Below are 15,693 nucleotides of genomic sequence, written 5' to 3'. Positions count from 1 at the left end.
AGAGTCAGGGAGTATTACTTGGGCCTGAACAGTCTGAAACCACCCATGTGACCCAGTCTCCCAGCCCCGCTCAGCATATCAGGAATGTTCCTCTGGGGTATAATCTGGAGTCAGGGTTTGCTTGGGGAAAAGGGGGCAGATAGCAGTGACAGGGGTAGCTTCCCTAGCAGCTCGTTTTGCCTCCTGATCAGCTTTTCTATTTCCCTGGGCCGCCTCTTCTTGCCCCTTCTGGTGACCTTTACAGTGGATGACAGCTAATTTTGCAGGAAGTTTGCCTCCAGGAGCCTGAGAATGAGCTCTTTGTGTTTAATAGGAGAGCTTCGAGCACTGAGCATCCTTCTTTCCTTCCAAATTGCTGCATGGGCGTGCACATTAATCCTCTTTCCTTCCCCTAATTCCAAAGCTCTTGTCAGGGCACAAAGTTCAGCTTTCTGGGCTGAGGTGTCTGAAGGAAGAGACCCACTTTCCTTAGTTTCTTCTAGGCTCACTACAGCATTTCCTGCTTTTCTCTCTCCCTTTTCTACAAAACAACTGCCATCTGTGTACCATTTTTCCTCTGGGTCAGATAAAGGTGTCTCTGATAGGTCCAGGCGAGAAGAGTATAACTTGTCTATGATTTGCATGCATTGGTGATCCAAAGGGTAAGTAGGGGGATCTGGCAGTAAGGTGGCTGGGTTTAAAGTCTGACAGACCCTCAACTTTATTTCTGGAGTGTCAAGGAGGAGACTTGGTATTGGGTGATCCTTCCTCCTGTCATCCACCTACCATCCCCTTTAGTTTCCAAGACTGCTTGCACCTGGTGAGGCATATACACTGTGGTGGGCTGACCCAGGGTCAGCTTAGATGCCTCCTTAACCATAAGAGCGGTGGCCTCTACTGCCCGGAGGCAAGTGGGCCATCCTCTGGCCATCTCATCTAGTTGTTTTGAGAGATAAGCCACGGGTTGTAATACAGGCCCCATCATTTGTCCTAACATCCCAAGAGCAGTTCCTATCCTTTCAGAAACATAAAGCTTGAAAGGCTTTTCCAGGTTTGGGAGGCCTAAAGCTGGGGCTGTAGTGATAGACTCTTTTAGGGCATTAAAGGCCGCCTTGCAGGTCTCATCCCAGTCGAGTGGCTCTTCCTCTTTCCCTCTTAACTTTTCATATAGGGGTCAGGCCAGATTGCCATAATTAGGAATCCAGATCCTGCAAAACCCAGTCATTCCTAAAAATCCTCTAAGCTGTTTTTCTGTTTGGGGGTATGGGTTATTTAAGAAAAGGGATTTCTTCTGGGGGTCGAGCATTCTTTTTCCTTCCATAGTTATAAGTCCAAGGTATTTTATTTGGGTTAAGCTAATCTGAGCTTTCTTGGGGGAGACTTGATAGCCCTTTTCATACAGGAAATTTAGAGTTTTAATAGTGTCCCTTTGAGAGCTGGTAAAATCTGGACTAGCTATGAGTAAGTCATCCACATATTGTATTAGATTGCTGTTTATTAAAGTTAATTCCCTTAGTTCTCTCCCCAAGGAAGTCCCGAAAATATGAGAGCCGTCCCAAAACCCTTGTGGTAGTCAAGTCCAGCAGATTTGTATGGCCTCCCTTGTTTCCAAGTCCCGCCACTCAAAAGCAAAGAGTTTTTGGGATTCAGGATGGAGAGGAATGCAAAAGAAGGCATCTTTAAGATCAAAGACTGAGAAGTACTTAGCATTTCCTGGGACTTGGGATAGGAGGGTATACGGATTTGGGACTGTGGGGTGGATGGGAACCACAGCTTCATTAACAGCTCTTAGATCCTGGACAAATCGATAAGATCCATCTGGTTTTTTAACAGGCAAGATTGGAGTAGTGCAGGGAGACTCACAGGTGATTAGAATTCCAATATCTCGGTATTTGTTAACTAATGGTCTAAGACCTTCAAGAGCTTCTGGTTTTAAGGGATATAGTCTTTTCCAGGGGTAGGGAGCATTTGGCTTCAGAAGAATCTTGACTGGTGGAACATTTATGGCTAGACCAGGGCTGGAGATATCCCACACCTGGGGATTGACCTCATCTAAGAAAGGGAGAGACTCCTCCTTTTCTACATCTGACTATAAATATTCAGACACTAGGCAAAGGAAATTATCAACTTCTAGCTTTCCCCAAGTCACTCTGGTCTGGAGGCGGCAAAGAAGGTCTCTCGCCAGTAGGGGAGCAGGGCAACCAGGGATGTATGAGAAGGGGTGGGTTCCTTGCCATTTGCCCACCTTACAATGGAGGGGCTTAGTAAAATTTCGGCTTTGGGGCTTTCCATCTACCCCATCACCGTTTTAGTCTGGGAGTTTAAAGGTCCTAATCAGAAAGGAAGAACAGAGAAGGCAGCCCCTGTGTCTACAAGAAAGTTCACATCCTTACCTTCTATTTTTAGAGTCACCCAAGGGTTGAGAGGAGTGATCTGAACCTCACCATTCGTGGGGGTTTCTCCAGCCGCTGGGCAGCAGGTTTAAGGGTCTCCATACACCTTCCCTTAGGGCGATATGGGCACTCCCTTTTCCAGTGCCCATCCTCTGTGCAGTAGGCACACTGGGTGTGTCTCAGCCATGGTGGATTATTAAGATCCTTTTTCCTTCCTTGTTCTCCCCTGGACTCTTGCGTAGTGGCAGGATGAATCAAAGCCAGGATTTTAGCCTGTTGTTGGTCCAAGGCCTGGGTCTGCCTATTCTCCTATCTTTTCGGGCTTCCTTTTGCTCCCTCCTCCTGGTCCCTGTTCAAAAACACCCTGTTTGCCTCCTCCACCAAATCGGAAATTGGGGTCTCTGGTCCTTTTCCTAGTTTTTGTAATTTTCTCCTTATGTCTGGGGCTGCCTGGGTTATGAAGGAATGGGCCAACAGGACTCCTCCTTCCATACTTTTTAGATCTGTCTTCTTTAAGTTTTTAAAGGCTTCTGTGAGTCTGCCCAAAAAGCTGTATTTTCATTTTCTTCCTGTGTAACCTCTTTTATCTTACTATAATTAACAACTTTTCGGACACCCTGGGTTATTCCCTGTATTAGGCAAGTAATGAGGTGTCTTAAGGATTTCTTTCCTGCCCTTAGGATCCCAGTCTGGCTCTGTAGAGGGGATTGCCTCTTCAGCAGGGGCCAGACTGACATCTACCCGCTGTCTCTCATCAGCCACTTTTCTAGCCTGATCTAGGATTCGAGCTTTTTCCTCATCATTACAACACTGGGTGAGGATGACCATTATATCCCTCCAGGTGAGGGGGAAGTTAAGGCTAAGACACTCAAATTCATCCTTAAATTTTGGGGGGTTCTCGGAATATGAGCCCAATTGTTCCTTGCATTGGGTAATGTCTTGCATAGAGAACAGAACATGAACGTGCATAGTTCCCCCCTCCCCGTCTGGTACCTCTCTTAGAGGGCAGATTTTGTCTGAGGATGACCTTTCCTTCTCTGGAGGACAAAGCTTACTTGCTGATCGTAACCCCATGGAGGAGGGAACATATGGAGGAGGAGCCGAAGCAATGGTGAGTGACTTCCCTTCAGATCCCACGACTTCCGGGCCCAGCCTCATGACTTCCGGGTCTGAGCTCGTGACTCCTGGGCCTAGCCTCCTGACTTCCAGGTCCGAGCTCGTGACTCCTGGGCCTAGTCTCCTGACTTCCGGTCCAAGCTCGTGACTCCCAGGCCTAGCCTCCTGGCTTCCGGGTCCAAGCTCGTGACTCCCAGGTGTGTCTTAGCCTTCTTTCCCCGTGATTTCTCTGCTGAAGAGGAGGTGGTCAAGAGAAGGTCAAGGGGCTCTTCTGTTTCAGTCCTTGCTAAAAGGATTTTGGAAGAGCATTTATCAAAGTCCTCAAGCTTATATTTTCCCGTTTTCCTGGAGTCCTGGTAGAGGGCCATAAAGGCCTGGACATAGGGAACCTCCTTGTATTTACCCTCGCATTTGCAGTATAGACTGAGCTGTGAAATGGTGGTATCCAAGTGATCCCGACTGGGGCCATTTTTCCCCTCCTTCCAGGGAGTAAGTAGGCCAGTATTGAGTGCAGTATTTGATAAGTTTTTTCTTTTTTAGCCCTTCCAGTTGGTATCCCTCCTAGTGGGCCAAAAGACAACCCAGCGGGGTGTCTAAAGGAAAGCTAGGCTTATTTCCCATTTTAGTGACAGTATAGTTTATGTCTCATTCCCAGGGGACAAGTATTGGGGTCGATGCCCCTATATCTGACTCTAGAGAGATTGTAAGCTCTCTCCTGATCCCAAATTGCCTGATTGTATATGCGCCAAAGGAAATGTTCAGTAGTAAGCACAGTCAATGGTGCTGTAGGACTGGTCCCGAAAGGTGAATTGACCCCTAAGGATGTGTCTCAGTTCAGTTCAGTCGCTCAGTCCTGTCCAACTCTTTGCGACCCCATGAATCGCAGCTCGCCAGGCCTCCCTGTCCATCACCATCTCCCAGAGTTCAATCAGACTCATGTCCATCGAGTCCGTGATGCCATCCAGCCATCCCATCCTCGGTCGTCCCCTTCTACTACTGCCCCTAATCCCTCCCAGAATCAGAGTCTTTTCCAGTGAGTTAACTCTTTGCATGAGGTGGCCAAAGTACTGGAGTTTCAGCTTCAGCATCATTCTCTCCAAAGAAATCCCAGGGCTGATCTCCTTCAGAATGGACTGGTTGGATCTCCTTGCAGTCTAGGGTGTTAATTTTCACCCAAGACCAAGTGTGACTATACTGAACCCCGTCAATCACTTCCACGTGGAAGCACTCAGCCAAATGCTCAATTAAATGGCTGAATTTATAGAAACAGGGCACCCAGTGGAGGGCTTCTAACGCCCGATTGTCTCCCCAAGAACAGAAAGCACAATTGATGGGGAGCAGAGAGCGTAGCCTCTCAGAAAATCTCTTGCAAAGACCCAGAACTTCAGGTCCAAGTATCGACAGACAGAGTGAATGGAAATAACTTGGGTCTTCATAGAGAGGAAAAGAGGCCAGGTTGAGAGAGAAGGAGTGGGAAAAGACAAAAGGTATAACAGTGCGGGGAGAGAAAGAGGAAAAAGAAAAAAAAAGGGGGTGGCCTTACAGACGTCTCCTGCCACCTACAGATACCCAGGTGTTAACGGGACTTTTCCCTGGGTCTCCAGAGAAGGGAGGACTGGAACTCGGCCCTACCAGAAATCAGAACCAGAGTTCGAGTTCTCTGCCAAGAGGTGATCAGTCTCCAATCCTCAGCTCAGGTTGAGGCCCTTCGACTAGACTCCTGTGTCCAGGACCGGGGGACTAGAAAAATAGGATGGGATAGGTTGAAAGGAGGGGGTGAGATAAAAGGGGGTCAACAAAATCTCTTGTTCCTTACCCAGTCGGGGCACCCTGGCCAGTTGTCTGCGTCAGGAGGAGACCAGGGACAAACGAGTCCCAGTTGTGGCTGCTGGGTCAGATCCGTCGGCAGGCAAGCTGGTCCTGGAGTACCCTGAGCGATCTGGATGTCAGCCCCAGTAAAAATGGAGGTGTCCTTTCATGGTCGCCAGTTGTTGTCCCCTACTGGACAAATTGGTCAGGTATTACTGTTCCTCTTTCCATAGCTCACTAGCTCATAGAGGCGTTTTGGGTCATAAAGCGATATTTGTTATCTTAAAAATGAATATTTCATAGAGATGATGATAATATCACTCAGCACCAAAGCTTGACTGGTTGTTGACCTTGGGCAGTTACCTTTCTAAGCTTTTTGTTGTTATTCAGTAGCTAACTCATGTCTGACTCTTTGCATCCCAATGGACTGTAGCATGCCAGGCTCCCCTGTCCTCCAGTGTCTTCAGGAATTTGCTTAAATTCATGTCCATTGATGTCTAATCATCTCATCCTCTACTGCCCCTTTCTCCTTTTACCTTCAGTAGTTTCCTTATATAGTAACATTTACCCCTTCCACCCTATCTCAAGGCTGTTATGAAAAGTAAATCAGATAATATATAAAGCCAGGTACTTTCCAGGTTCTCAGTAATATTGGTTTCCTTCTTTTCCCTTTAAAAAAGAGACTTTTAAAGCCAGCATCACAAAGTTAAGTCTCTGAAATAGAGAAAGTAGGTATTAATATTTAATTCTACCAGAATGGAATTTTTAAAAATACTACTTTATGGTTATAAATGTAATTCATAGTCATTATAGAGGATTTAGGAGAGATATAAGCAAGCATAAATAAAAAGTAAAAATATAATCCTACTATCAAAAGTTTATTACTATTAAAATTTTGGTATCCTTTTAGTCTTTTTTCTGTATTTTCTTGGGGGAAAAAACGTTTCCCAAGTATTTTCTGCCCAGCTATTCCTCTCTTTCAAAGGTTTCCCAGCCAAATTTCTTAAAATAATCTCACTCTTGGTTCCATTTCTTTATATAAAAATCTATTCTCAGGAGATAATACCCAGGTTCTCCTGGTCAGTAAATGCAACACATATTTATACAGTATTGTAAAGTAAAATAAAGTAAAAATAAAAATTTAAATCAAGTAAAAAAAAAAGTCTCTAATATTCTGCACTGCAATCCACTCCTTTATTCTTGAAATGTTTTTTCCCCATGACTTCTGACTTTTCTTTTATTTCTTTGGTCACTTCTTATTCTATATGGATCCTTCATGTTAATTTAGTCTTTAAAAATTTGGTATTTTTGTAAGTGCAGTCATGAATCCTTTTCTCTTGATGATTTCAACCATTCCCATAGCTTCAGGTGCCATGTCTGCGCTGATAGTTTTAGAAACTGTATCTTCTGATCTCACATTTTTCTCTGGGCTTTCAACCCATATTTCTCTATATGGGCATATTTACTTATCTTTATTTGTATGTTTTTGAGGTTTCTCAAACTGAACAAATCCTAAATCACTTTCAATGTATCATCTCTCCCTCCTACAGACAAAAATTTTATCTCTTTCTGCCTACCCTCCCATACACTCATGTATTCAATTTGGAAGTGGGATTCTGCACTGACTTCTTTCATTCAACCATTGTATTTGGTCGATTGCCTGTTTGTTAATCCCAAATCCCTCATGTTTCTTAGTCCCTCCAGATCTCTCCTGCTTTGTTTCTACAATTATTTTTATCTGGCAGGAGACCCCAGTTCAATTCCTGGGTCGGGAAGATCCCTTGGAGAAGGGATAGGCTATCCACTCCAATATTCTTGGGTTTCCCTTGTGGCTCAGCTGGTAAAGAATCCACCTGCAATGCAGGAGACCTGGGTTCCATCCCTGGGTTGGAAGATCTTCTGGAGAAGGGAAAGGCTACCCACTCCAGGATTCTGGCCTGGAGAATTCCATGGACTGTATAGTCTATGGGGTTGGAAAGAATCGGACACGACTGAGTGACTTTCACTTTCATTTTCACTAATTGTATATTTTATCAAATATATGTATAGCCTTCTTCCACTGAACTGTAAGTTCTTTGTTCATTGCTATATTCTCCATGCCTTTCTATTTGCCTGGCACATAGAAAGCATTTAATAAATATTGTTTAATGAAAAAAAAATTCTCAGCAGTGTAAGATTTCTTGCCTAAATCACTGAGTCAACTGGTCTTCTTGAGCATAGTTATGCTGTTTCAATTCACTGTCCATGTGGCAACCAGAGTGAACTTTCTGAAATTTAACCATGTCACTCTGTGATTTGAAACTCGTTGATGACTTGCATGGCCCTTAGCATAAAGTCCCAGTTCCCTATCTTGACTTAAGCCCTTCATGAACTTATCCTTCAACTTTTCCATTTTATCTCCTACCACCACCCGTTTCAAACTGTGGGTTCTAGGCATACCAAACTTCTGTTATTTGCCCAGAAATACTGTGCTTTCTTACCTCTAGACATTTTTGCACATGATGATTATTTTCTCTGGAAACTCAGTTTTTCCTTTGTGTGGCTGATTCCTAATACTTAAGGCAACAGTTAAAAGGCATAGCTTTAGAGAATTCTTTTGACCAATATCCATTATCTTTTCATAGTAGAAGATATCTTGTATCCTGGAATCTTATAGTTATCCAGTTTACTGTAAATGCTTCTTTAATTTTCTGATTTAACCTCTAGAATATAGCTTCTTGAGTGAAAAGTGTCTCTGTTGATTTCCATCAGCACCTGGCACATAGTAGATGCTCAATACTTTTGAAAGAAAGAAACACGCACACCACACACCCATACACACACACAAATGTGCAGTCATCGTTATTCATGGATGCTGTATTTGTAAATTTGCTTTCTCACTAAAATTAATTTGTATTTCAAATTCATATTTGCAGTACTTTCATGGTCATTTGTGAACACATGCAGAGGTGTAAAATTTGAATGCTCAGATTCTCAGTGGAGGTTGAATAAGGCAGCACTATGCCTCTTGCTTTAGGTCACATACTTACAAGCATTCTTTTCATGGTACATTATTTAATGTCGCTTTTTAAAGCCACATTTTTATGTATTTTTGTTCATGCTTTTGCCATTTAAAATGGCCTCCAAGTATAGTGCTGAAGTGTTGACAAGTGTTTCTAAGAAGAAGGCTGTGATATGCCTTACAGTGAAAATATGTCTGTTAGAGTAAGCTTTGTAGAGGCATAGTTCATGGTTGGCCTTTAGTTCAGTCTTAGCAAATTAATAATATATATTAAGTAAAGTATATTTGAAGAGAAATATACATAAAGCAAATTTATATATTAGTTTCTTGATAAAAATATTGTCAGAGGCTCACAGAAACTAACTCTATATTTCCCATAGGAGTTAAATGCTTGCTAACTCGGTGTGTACAGTGATTTTACAGAATATAACTACCACAAATAATGAGAACTGACTATATGTAATTATAAAATTTTGCTCATAATGTTTCATAACTTGCTTTTTTCCCCACATAACTGTGTATGTATGTCATGCACACACTAAAAATAATATTTATCTTATATGTTAATTATGATGTAAGAAAAAGAACTATATGTGTTCTTGTATGTTTATATGAGTATGGAGACAAATATGATTAATACGTAATCAGGTTATGTTGGTTACCTAGAGGGTGAGTAATTTTTTAAAGATTGATATTGCCTTAATGGTTACAATGAACATGTTTCTGGTGCAGACACTCTTGTAAACCATGATGTAGTGATTTCATTTCCTTTTGTGAAAGAACTGAAGTTTCAACCAAGTATGGCCTTTGAATTTTCCTACATTTCAGACAGTCAGCGGCTACAGTTGGATCTACAGAAAATGGAACTTCTGGAAAGTAAAATGACTGAGGAACAACAGTCTCTAAAAAATAAAATTAAGCAAATGATAACTGATCTGGAGACATATAATGATTTGGCAGCTTTAAAATCATCAGGTGAAGAAAAGAAAAAGGTAAATGGTAACAATGCTATGAAATTGTAATTCAAATTGTTTTTCTTGATTAAATTTAATAATATATGAGTTTTTAAAACTTCATAAGTTTATTTTCACTTGATTACTTGATGTATAAGGAAAAAATAAAGATGTTTATATACAAAGTAGGAATTTAGAGTGAATTTCAAAACAAAAGACAAAAATTGAAAAGCAAGGAGTAGAGTACTTCAACAAATATAATAAGTGTGTCCTCAGTCATTACTAACTCTGAGACCCCATGGATTATAGACCACCAGGCTCCTCTGTCTATGGAATTTTGTAGGTAAGAATACTGGAGCAGGTTGCCATTTCCTACTCCAGGGGATCTTCCCAACCCAGAGATCAAAGTTGCATCTCTTTCATCTCCTGCATTGGCAGGCAGGTTCCTTACCACTTCATTACCTGGGAAGCCCTTCAACAAATGTAAACTTTGTTAAATGCAAATTTGATTGTGATATTTCTCTACTTGAGACTTCTCAGTGGATTTTCATTGCCATTTACATTAATTTAAAGTAAATCTGGTAGAGTACAAACACATAAGGCAGCCCTAATAAGTTATTATTTATATTGTTAATATTAATTTGGCTTATTATGAAATTCCCCAGTGACTCAGCAGTAAAGAATCCACCAGCCAGGATCCACCAGACTCAGTTTGATCCCTGGGTTGGAAAGATCCCCTGGAGAAGGAAATGGCAACCCACTCCAGTATTCTTGCCTGGAAATCCCATGGACAGAGAAGCCTTGTGGGCTACAGTTTATGGGGTTGCACGAGTAAACACAACTTAGGGACTAAACAACAACAACACAATTTAGCTTTTTTATAGTTAGAAGAATATTTTTACAGACAGGTTTTCTAGCCTTGGTAGGATTTTAGTAGAATATTATTGAAATTATTTAAGTTAAATGCTATTTTAATTGATTTACTAGATACCTGCTAAAGCCTTTTATTTACTTCCATTTGGATCCATCTAGAAATTACATCAGGAGAAAACAGTATTATCAACTCGCAGAAATGCCTTTAAAAAAATAATGGAGAAACTAGACACAGAATGTGAGACACTAAAAACACAACTGCAAGAAAACGAGACACATTCTCAGGTAAAAAAGAAAAAGACTGAAATTCATTTCTATTTTTAGATTATCTGGCATGTTCTTTTAATCTGTATTTTCACCCTCAAAGAAACCCATTCCTTTTTTTTAATCTGCTTTGTTTACCTATCAGATTTTCTGGCTTTGAAGATAGCTAGATTGTATACAGTCTCCACTCAGAATGAGTTTACTCCTGCCTTCTCTAAACCTATATCGAAGGCCAGCTCTAGGGTTGGCACTATTCTGGGAACAGTCATTATGATAATAGCTTTTAAAAATATCAAAAGTAAAGTGTTTTTAATGCAGAAACGTTGCTGATACATCAATGCCACAGATAATGAAAATGAGCCATAATGACTAGTATCCCACCACCCAGAAGAGATGATTTTATGCATATGTGGATAGATAGTTCTAGTCTATATGTATGTAGTATGAATATATTCACTTTATACATACACGTAAGTATACATTATTTCTGTATATTTACAGAAATGGTACTATATTGTACCTATTATTTGGAAACTTGTTTTTCATTATTAACTATTCTTTCCCTTGTCAGTAAATTTTTTAAAAATATGATTCTATATAATATTTGACTGTATGGATATAGCAAATTGTTAGACATTTTGGTTATTTCTCATTTTAAAACTGTTCAAATAATGCTATGAAGAGCAGTCCTATTCTTGAATTTCTTTATTTACATTTATGATGTTTTACTCCGGATGCAAAGGCAAACCTTTTCCATATCACTCATCCTGCTGATAATTACCTAAACAAGGTCTGAGGTCTTCTATATTGAAGGGCAGAAGCCTTGTCTCTGTCACTCACTTTCTCCCCAGCACTGTGTTAGTGGTTGGCACATGGTAAGTGTTCAATAAGTATTTTTTGGTGGATTAAATGAAGCATGTGTGTCATATACAAAATCAGTTATGGTCTGATAAAGGTTAGTCATTCTCACATCAAATTAGTCTATGTTAACAATTTGCAGCTATGATTTATTAATGCTAAATGCATTGTTTTTTCTTCACATGGTATCATGATCATGATAGACAGTTATCATTAACATTTTGGTATAATATCCTTGTAAACTTTTTTCCTTTGCAGTTCAGTTAAATTCAGTCGCTCAGTGTCCAAGTCTTTGCAACCCCATGAATCGTAGCACGCCAGGCTTCCCTGTCCATCACCAACTCCTGGAGTTTACCTTTGCAGTTATACACCCTTAATTATATTGTTCTTACAGATAATGAAATCATTCTATGCATATAGTCTTTAAGCATTTATTTTCTTACTTAAATGTTTTCAAGCTCTTTTGATATTTTTAGGATGTCAGCTATTTCATTGTATGTCTGTACCTTTTAAAAAAAAGATAAACCTTATATTCGTCATAAAAGGGATGGACTCTCATCAGAGTTTGCCACAAACTTCAGTTCAGTTCAGTTCAGTCTCTCAGTGGTGTCCAACTTATAAGTCACTAATTTACATGTTTCTAATTTATTAGTCAATTACTTTGTCTCTGCTTTGTAATATACAAGCCTATTTATAGACTTGTAAATAGAAAGTTTATCCTAGTCTGTTTAGAGTTGGAATGGATACTGGAGAAGAAAACCTAAGAACAAGTTAATGAGGCCATTGTCTTATGGTTCATAGGAAAGAGCATTGATACTTCATATGGATTTTTGGCCCTCTTCTTTCACTGAATAGATGATTTAAAGACAAAAACATTTAACAAACACAGTTTCTTAGAGCCAGTCCGTGGCTACCTTGTTTATTCCCACATTAAGTGATAATCTTATTCTTAACCCCATTTACAGGAATTTGTAACATAAATCACAGTTTACAATGCTTCTCTGTATTATGGTTTGCCTTTTACGAATCCCAGTTGTTTGAATCAAATCCTGGCCTCCCTATTTTTTGAAGTTATTTTCTTGAAAACTGGCTTTGACATCTATAAATAACATGGCATAACAGACATTTTTTGAGTGGTTATTTATTTGATATCATTTAAACATATTTATATTGGAACAAACTGCAAAGCTCCTAGAAGAAAACATAGGGGAAAAGCTCCTTGACGTTAGTCTTGGCAACAAGTTTTTATTATAACACCAAAAAGCACAAGCAACCAAGGCAAAAATAAATAAATGGTCCACATCAGACTAAAAAGATTCTGCACAGCAAATGAAACAATCAACAAAAGGGAAAAGCAGTTTACAGTTTGGGAGAAAATATAAAGAACTCATGATAGACTTTTAAAATAAGTTGTAGGGAAAAAAAAAATTTGTGCTTCTTGACATCCTTGGGGGTTTAAAGGCAAGATTTATATATATCACTGAAATAAATAAATGTATAGTAAAGAAGGAATTTGACCATATGACATAGAGTTGCTTTTATAGCAGTATTCATGTAGCACTTAAGAGGTTTGCTTCATAATAAGGCCACCCCTTTGTATGGAACAAAGAGGGAAAATTTGGTACTTGACTTTGCAAAAGGTTATTTTAGATTTATTGTCAAAAACTGCTGACTACTTCCTTAAGTCCATCTGAGCTTCAAGGTTCTATCAGGGGAAGCTGGATCTGATTTTGTAGCATTAACTCACAGCACATACAGTTCATATAATTAGTTATGACTCATCCTAATATCTAGATTTATCTTTGGAGGAAACAATGGGATAGATGCTACACTGATACTGAACTTATGCCCTGAAAATAATTTTAACTTGAGTTTAGGAAGAAATATGAATGCTGTTTCAGTTATCAGATTTTTTAAAATGATTATTACTTCTTGGAAATATTCAGGCAGAACATTATTTTAATGTTTCATTTTTCAGACTTTGCTTAGGAAAAAAACTATGTGCATCTTAAAAAGACCATAACCCAGAGTTACAAGGTTAATTAAATCAGAAAAACAATTTAATTCTATAACAGTAAAATTGTCTTTGGAGGAAGCAACCATCAATATAATATCCACATTAGCTTCCTGTTGATGCAGAAATTATTGTAAGAATGCCAGCTTTTTACCAGCCCTCTTATAATCTTTACACTGCAGCTCTACTCTTATCACAGCTTGTGAAATTAGACAGGAAATTTAGCCCTGGAAATAAGGAAGTTTCTCCTATATAGCTCAACCTTTGACAGTGTTAGAATATGTAGTACTTTCATGGCATTAGACCTTCAGATTTCAAGGAGAGATTCTTATCATGTCCCATTCTTCTTTTTAAAGTTCTTTTAGGAGAGGGAAATATCATAAATTGTCTTTCAGTTGGTATGTTCATTGGTATAATAAATATGTTCCAATTAAAGTAAACAGAGTAAACCTGTTGAATTCAGTGTTCTATTTAGTATTATATTTACTGTTGTTTAACTTTTTCTAAATTTCTGTTTTGTCTGTCATGGCTTTATCTCAGTAAAATGCGGGAGTTGAAAAGATTTAAAATTGAGAGGTTTTGTTTCTTATATCTCAAAGGAGTGTATAATTGTTTTGAACATCGGCACTGGTGAACATTTTTCTTTTGTGTTTTAGCTTACAAATTTGGAGAGGAAGTGGCAACACCATGAGCAAAATAATTTTGTGATGAAAGAATGTATCCTTTAAGAAATTGCAAATGAACTTGATTGAGGGATTTTTTTTTCTCTAGGAATTTCTTTAAAGATTGAAATAATATTCAGTTCAACATCAAATACCTAATATGTACAAAATACTGGCTAAACTATGTGGGAAATGAATAAGACTTAGTTTCCATTCTACAATAGTGTGTGTGTGTGTGTGTGTGTGTGTGTATACTAAAGTAACTAATAGAAAGCAGACCATACAAAGCCATAGTGTGGCATAGTGACTAAGTAGTCAGATTTTAGAGTCAGGAAATCTAATTTTAAATATTGACTCTACTATGTATAGGTTATGGACTTTGGACAGTTAACTATAAACTGCAATTTTGTCATCTGAAATACAGCTAATATTTCCTTCTCATAGACTTGTTGGGAGAATTATATATAACCATATATATGTATATGTGTGTATGTATGGTCATTTTTTGTTATTTATAATGTTGTACCTTAGATATCTGGGAAGCAAAAGGAGGGATAACCAAGAAGTGTACACATGAGAAATTTGACCTTCAATCTCATCTACCAAGATAGTACTTATGTCCCATCTTATTTCTATCAAGATAGTACTTATGTTTAAGTCTTTTTGCTCATCTTTTTGTGTAATCATAGATGGAAGCAGCAACTGACAACAGGTATTGTGGAATGTAAGAAACATTTCCCAAAATGTTGTCTCCTAGTCCCATCTTTGACTATTCAAGAGCAACTCTGATTAGAGAACTAGATTCTAACTCATTGGTTGCATAGGTTCTCTAGGATGCTACTGAACATCTTCTCAGGGCATCATGGACCCAGCTTTCCTCCAGATGAGATGCTGAAGGCTCTAGTTCCCAGTGGTTGTGCAATTTATTTTAAAAGCAGATTTATATTCACAATATGTTAAAGTCCAGAACTCTGGTTTTGTCTGACATAAAGTAGGTGATTTTGAAGCAGAGTGATGTCTAGAAACTTGCCTGAAATTCTGTGTGGTACTCTAAAGGATGTGGTTCTTCTGAACATTGAATTGTTCTATGACCAGATTGAGATGAATAACATATTAACTCTAAAAATGTTTGTATACCATAGGTGAACTTTTTTGAAACAAATTTGGCCTGGCCTTTTAGGGTTAGACCTTTTAGGTTTAGGTTTGATGCTTAATCTGTTAAAATACTGTTTGTTTTTTTTTAAACTATTCTAATTGTGCTTTTTTGTGCCATCTTCAGTTTTCAATAAGAAAAACACTAGTATAATTTGAGTCTTTTCTGCATCACAGAATTAGATTAATATTTATATTGATATTGTTCCCTCTTAACTCATGTAATTAGTCATAGCAACCAAGAGTCAAGAGAGTGATTACCGGCCGATTATGAAGAATGTGTCCAAGCAGATTGCAGAATATAATAAAAGCATCGTGGATGCTCTGCATAGCATGAGCAGAAACTGAGTCTGAAGCGACTGCAAGTCTCTATAGAAATGTTCTCTTGCTGCTAAACTTTGTACACGCCATTAAAAAAAATTGCTTACTCTTGACAAGTTTTACCTAACAATTTTTGAAAGTTATAATTTCATGGCCTCTTTGAAGAATGATGCTTTAAATAGTATAATAGTTTAATAAATAGCTTATATATTAAAAAAGTATCATCTCCTTTTATATTTAGATTTGTTTTGTGTAGGTGATAAAAATTTCTCAAAGAACCAGGAGATAAAACAAACTT

At 38.7% G+C, this 15,693-nt stretch overlaps 1 protein-coding gene across 1 annotated transcript in view; it reads left to right on the top strand.

The window, feature by feature from the left end:
- IFT74 (intraflagellar transport 74) overlaps positions 1-15,478 on the top strand; it is a 92,565-nt gene extending 77,087 nt beyond the window's left edge. Inside the window, exons 16-19 of the mRNA XM_052645018.1 lie at positions 9,127-9,290; positions 10,284-10,409; positions 13,917-13,977; positions 15,304-15,478. Of these exons, the coding sequence (XP_052500978.1) occupies positions 9,127-9,290; positions 10,284-10,409; positions 13,917-13,977; positions 15,304-15,422 (470 nt within the window). The 3' untranslated portion in view covers positions 15,423-15,478. The remainder of the gene's footprint in view (positions 1-9,126; positions 9,291-10,283; positions 10,410-13,916; positions 13,978-15,303) is intronic.
- The last annotated feature ends 215 nt before the right edge of the window (positions 15,479-15,693 follow it).

Source organism: Budorcas taxicolor, chromosome 8 (genome assembly GCF_023091745.1).
Source record: "Budorcas taxicolor isolate Tak-1 chromosome 8, Takin1.1, whole genome shotgun sequence".
NCBI lineage: Eukaryota > Metazoa > Chordata > Mammalia > Artiodactyla > Bovidae > Budorcas > Budorcas taxicolor.
The sequence above is the reverse complement of the archived record's forward strand: the minus strand, read 5'-3'. Positions and strand labels throughout refer to the sequence as shown.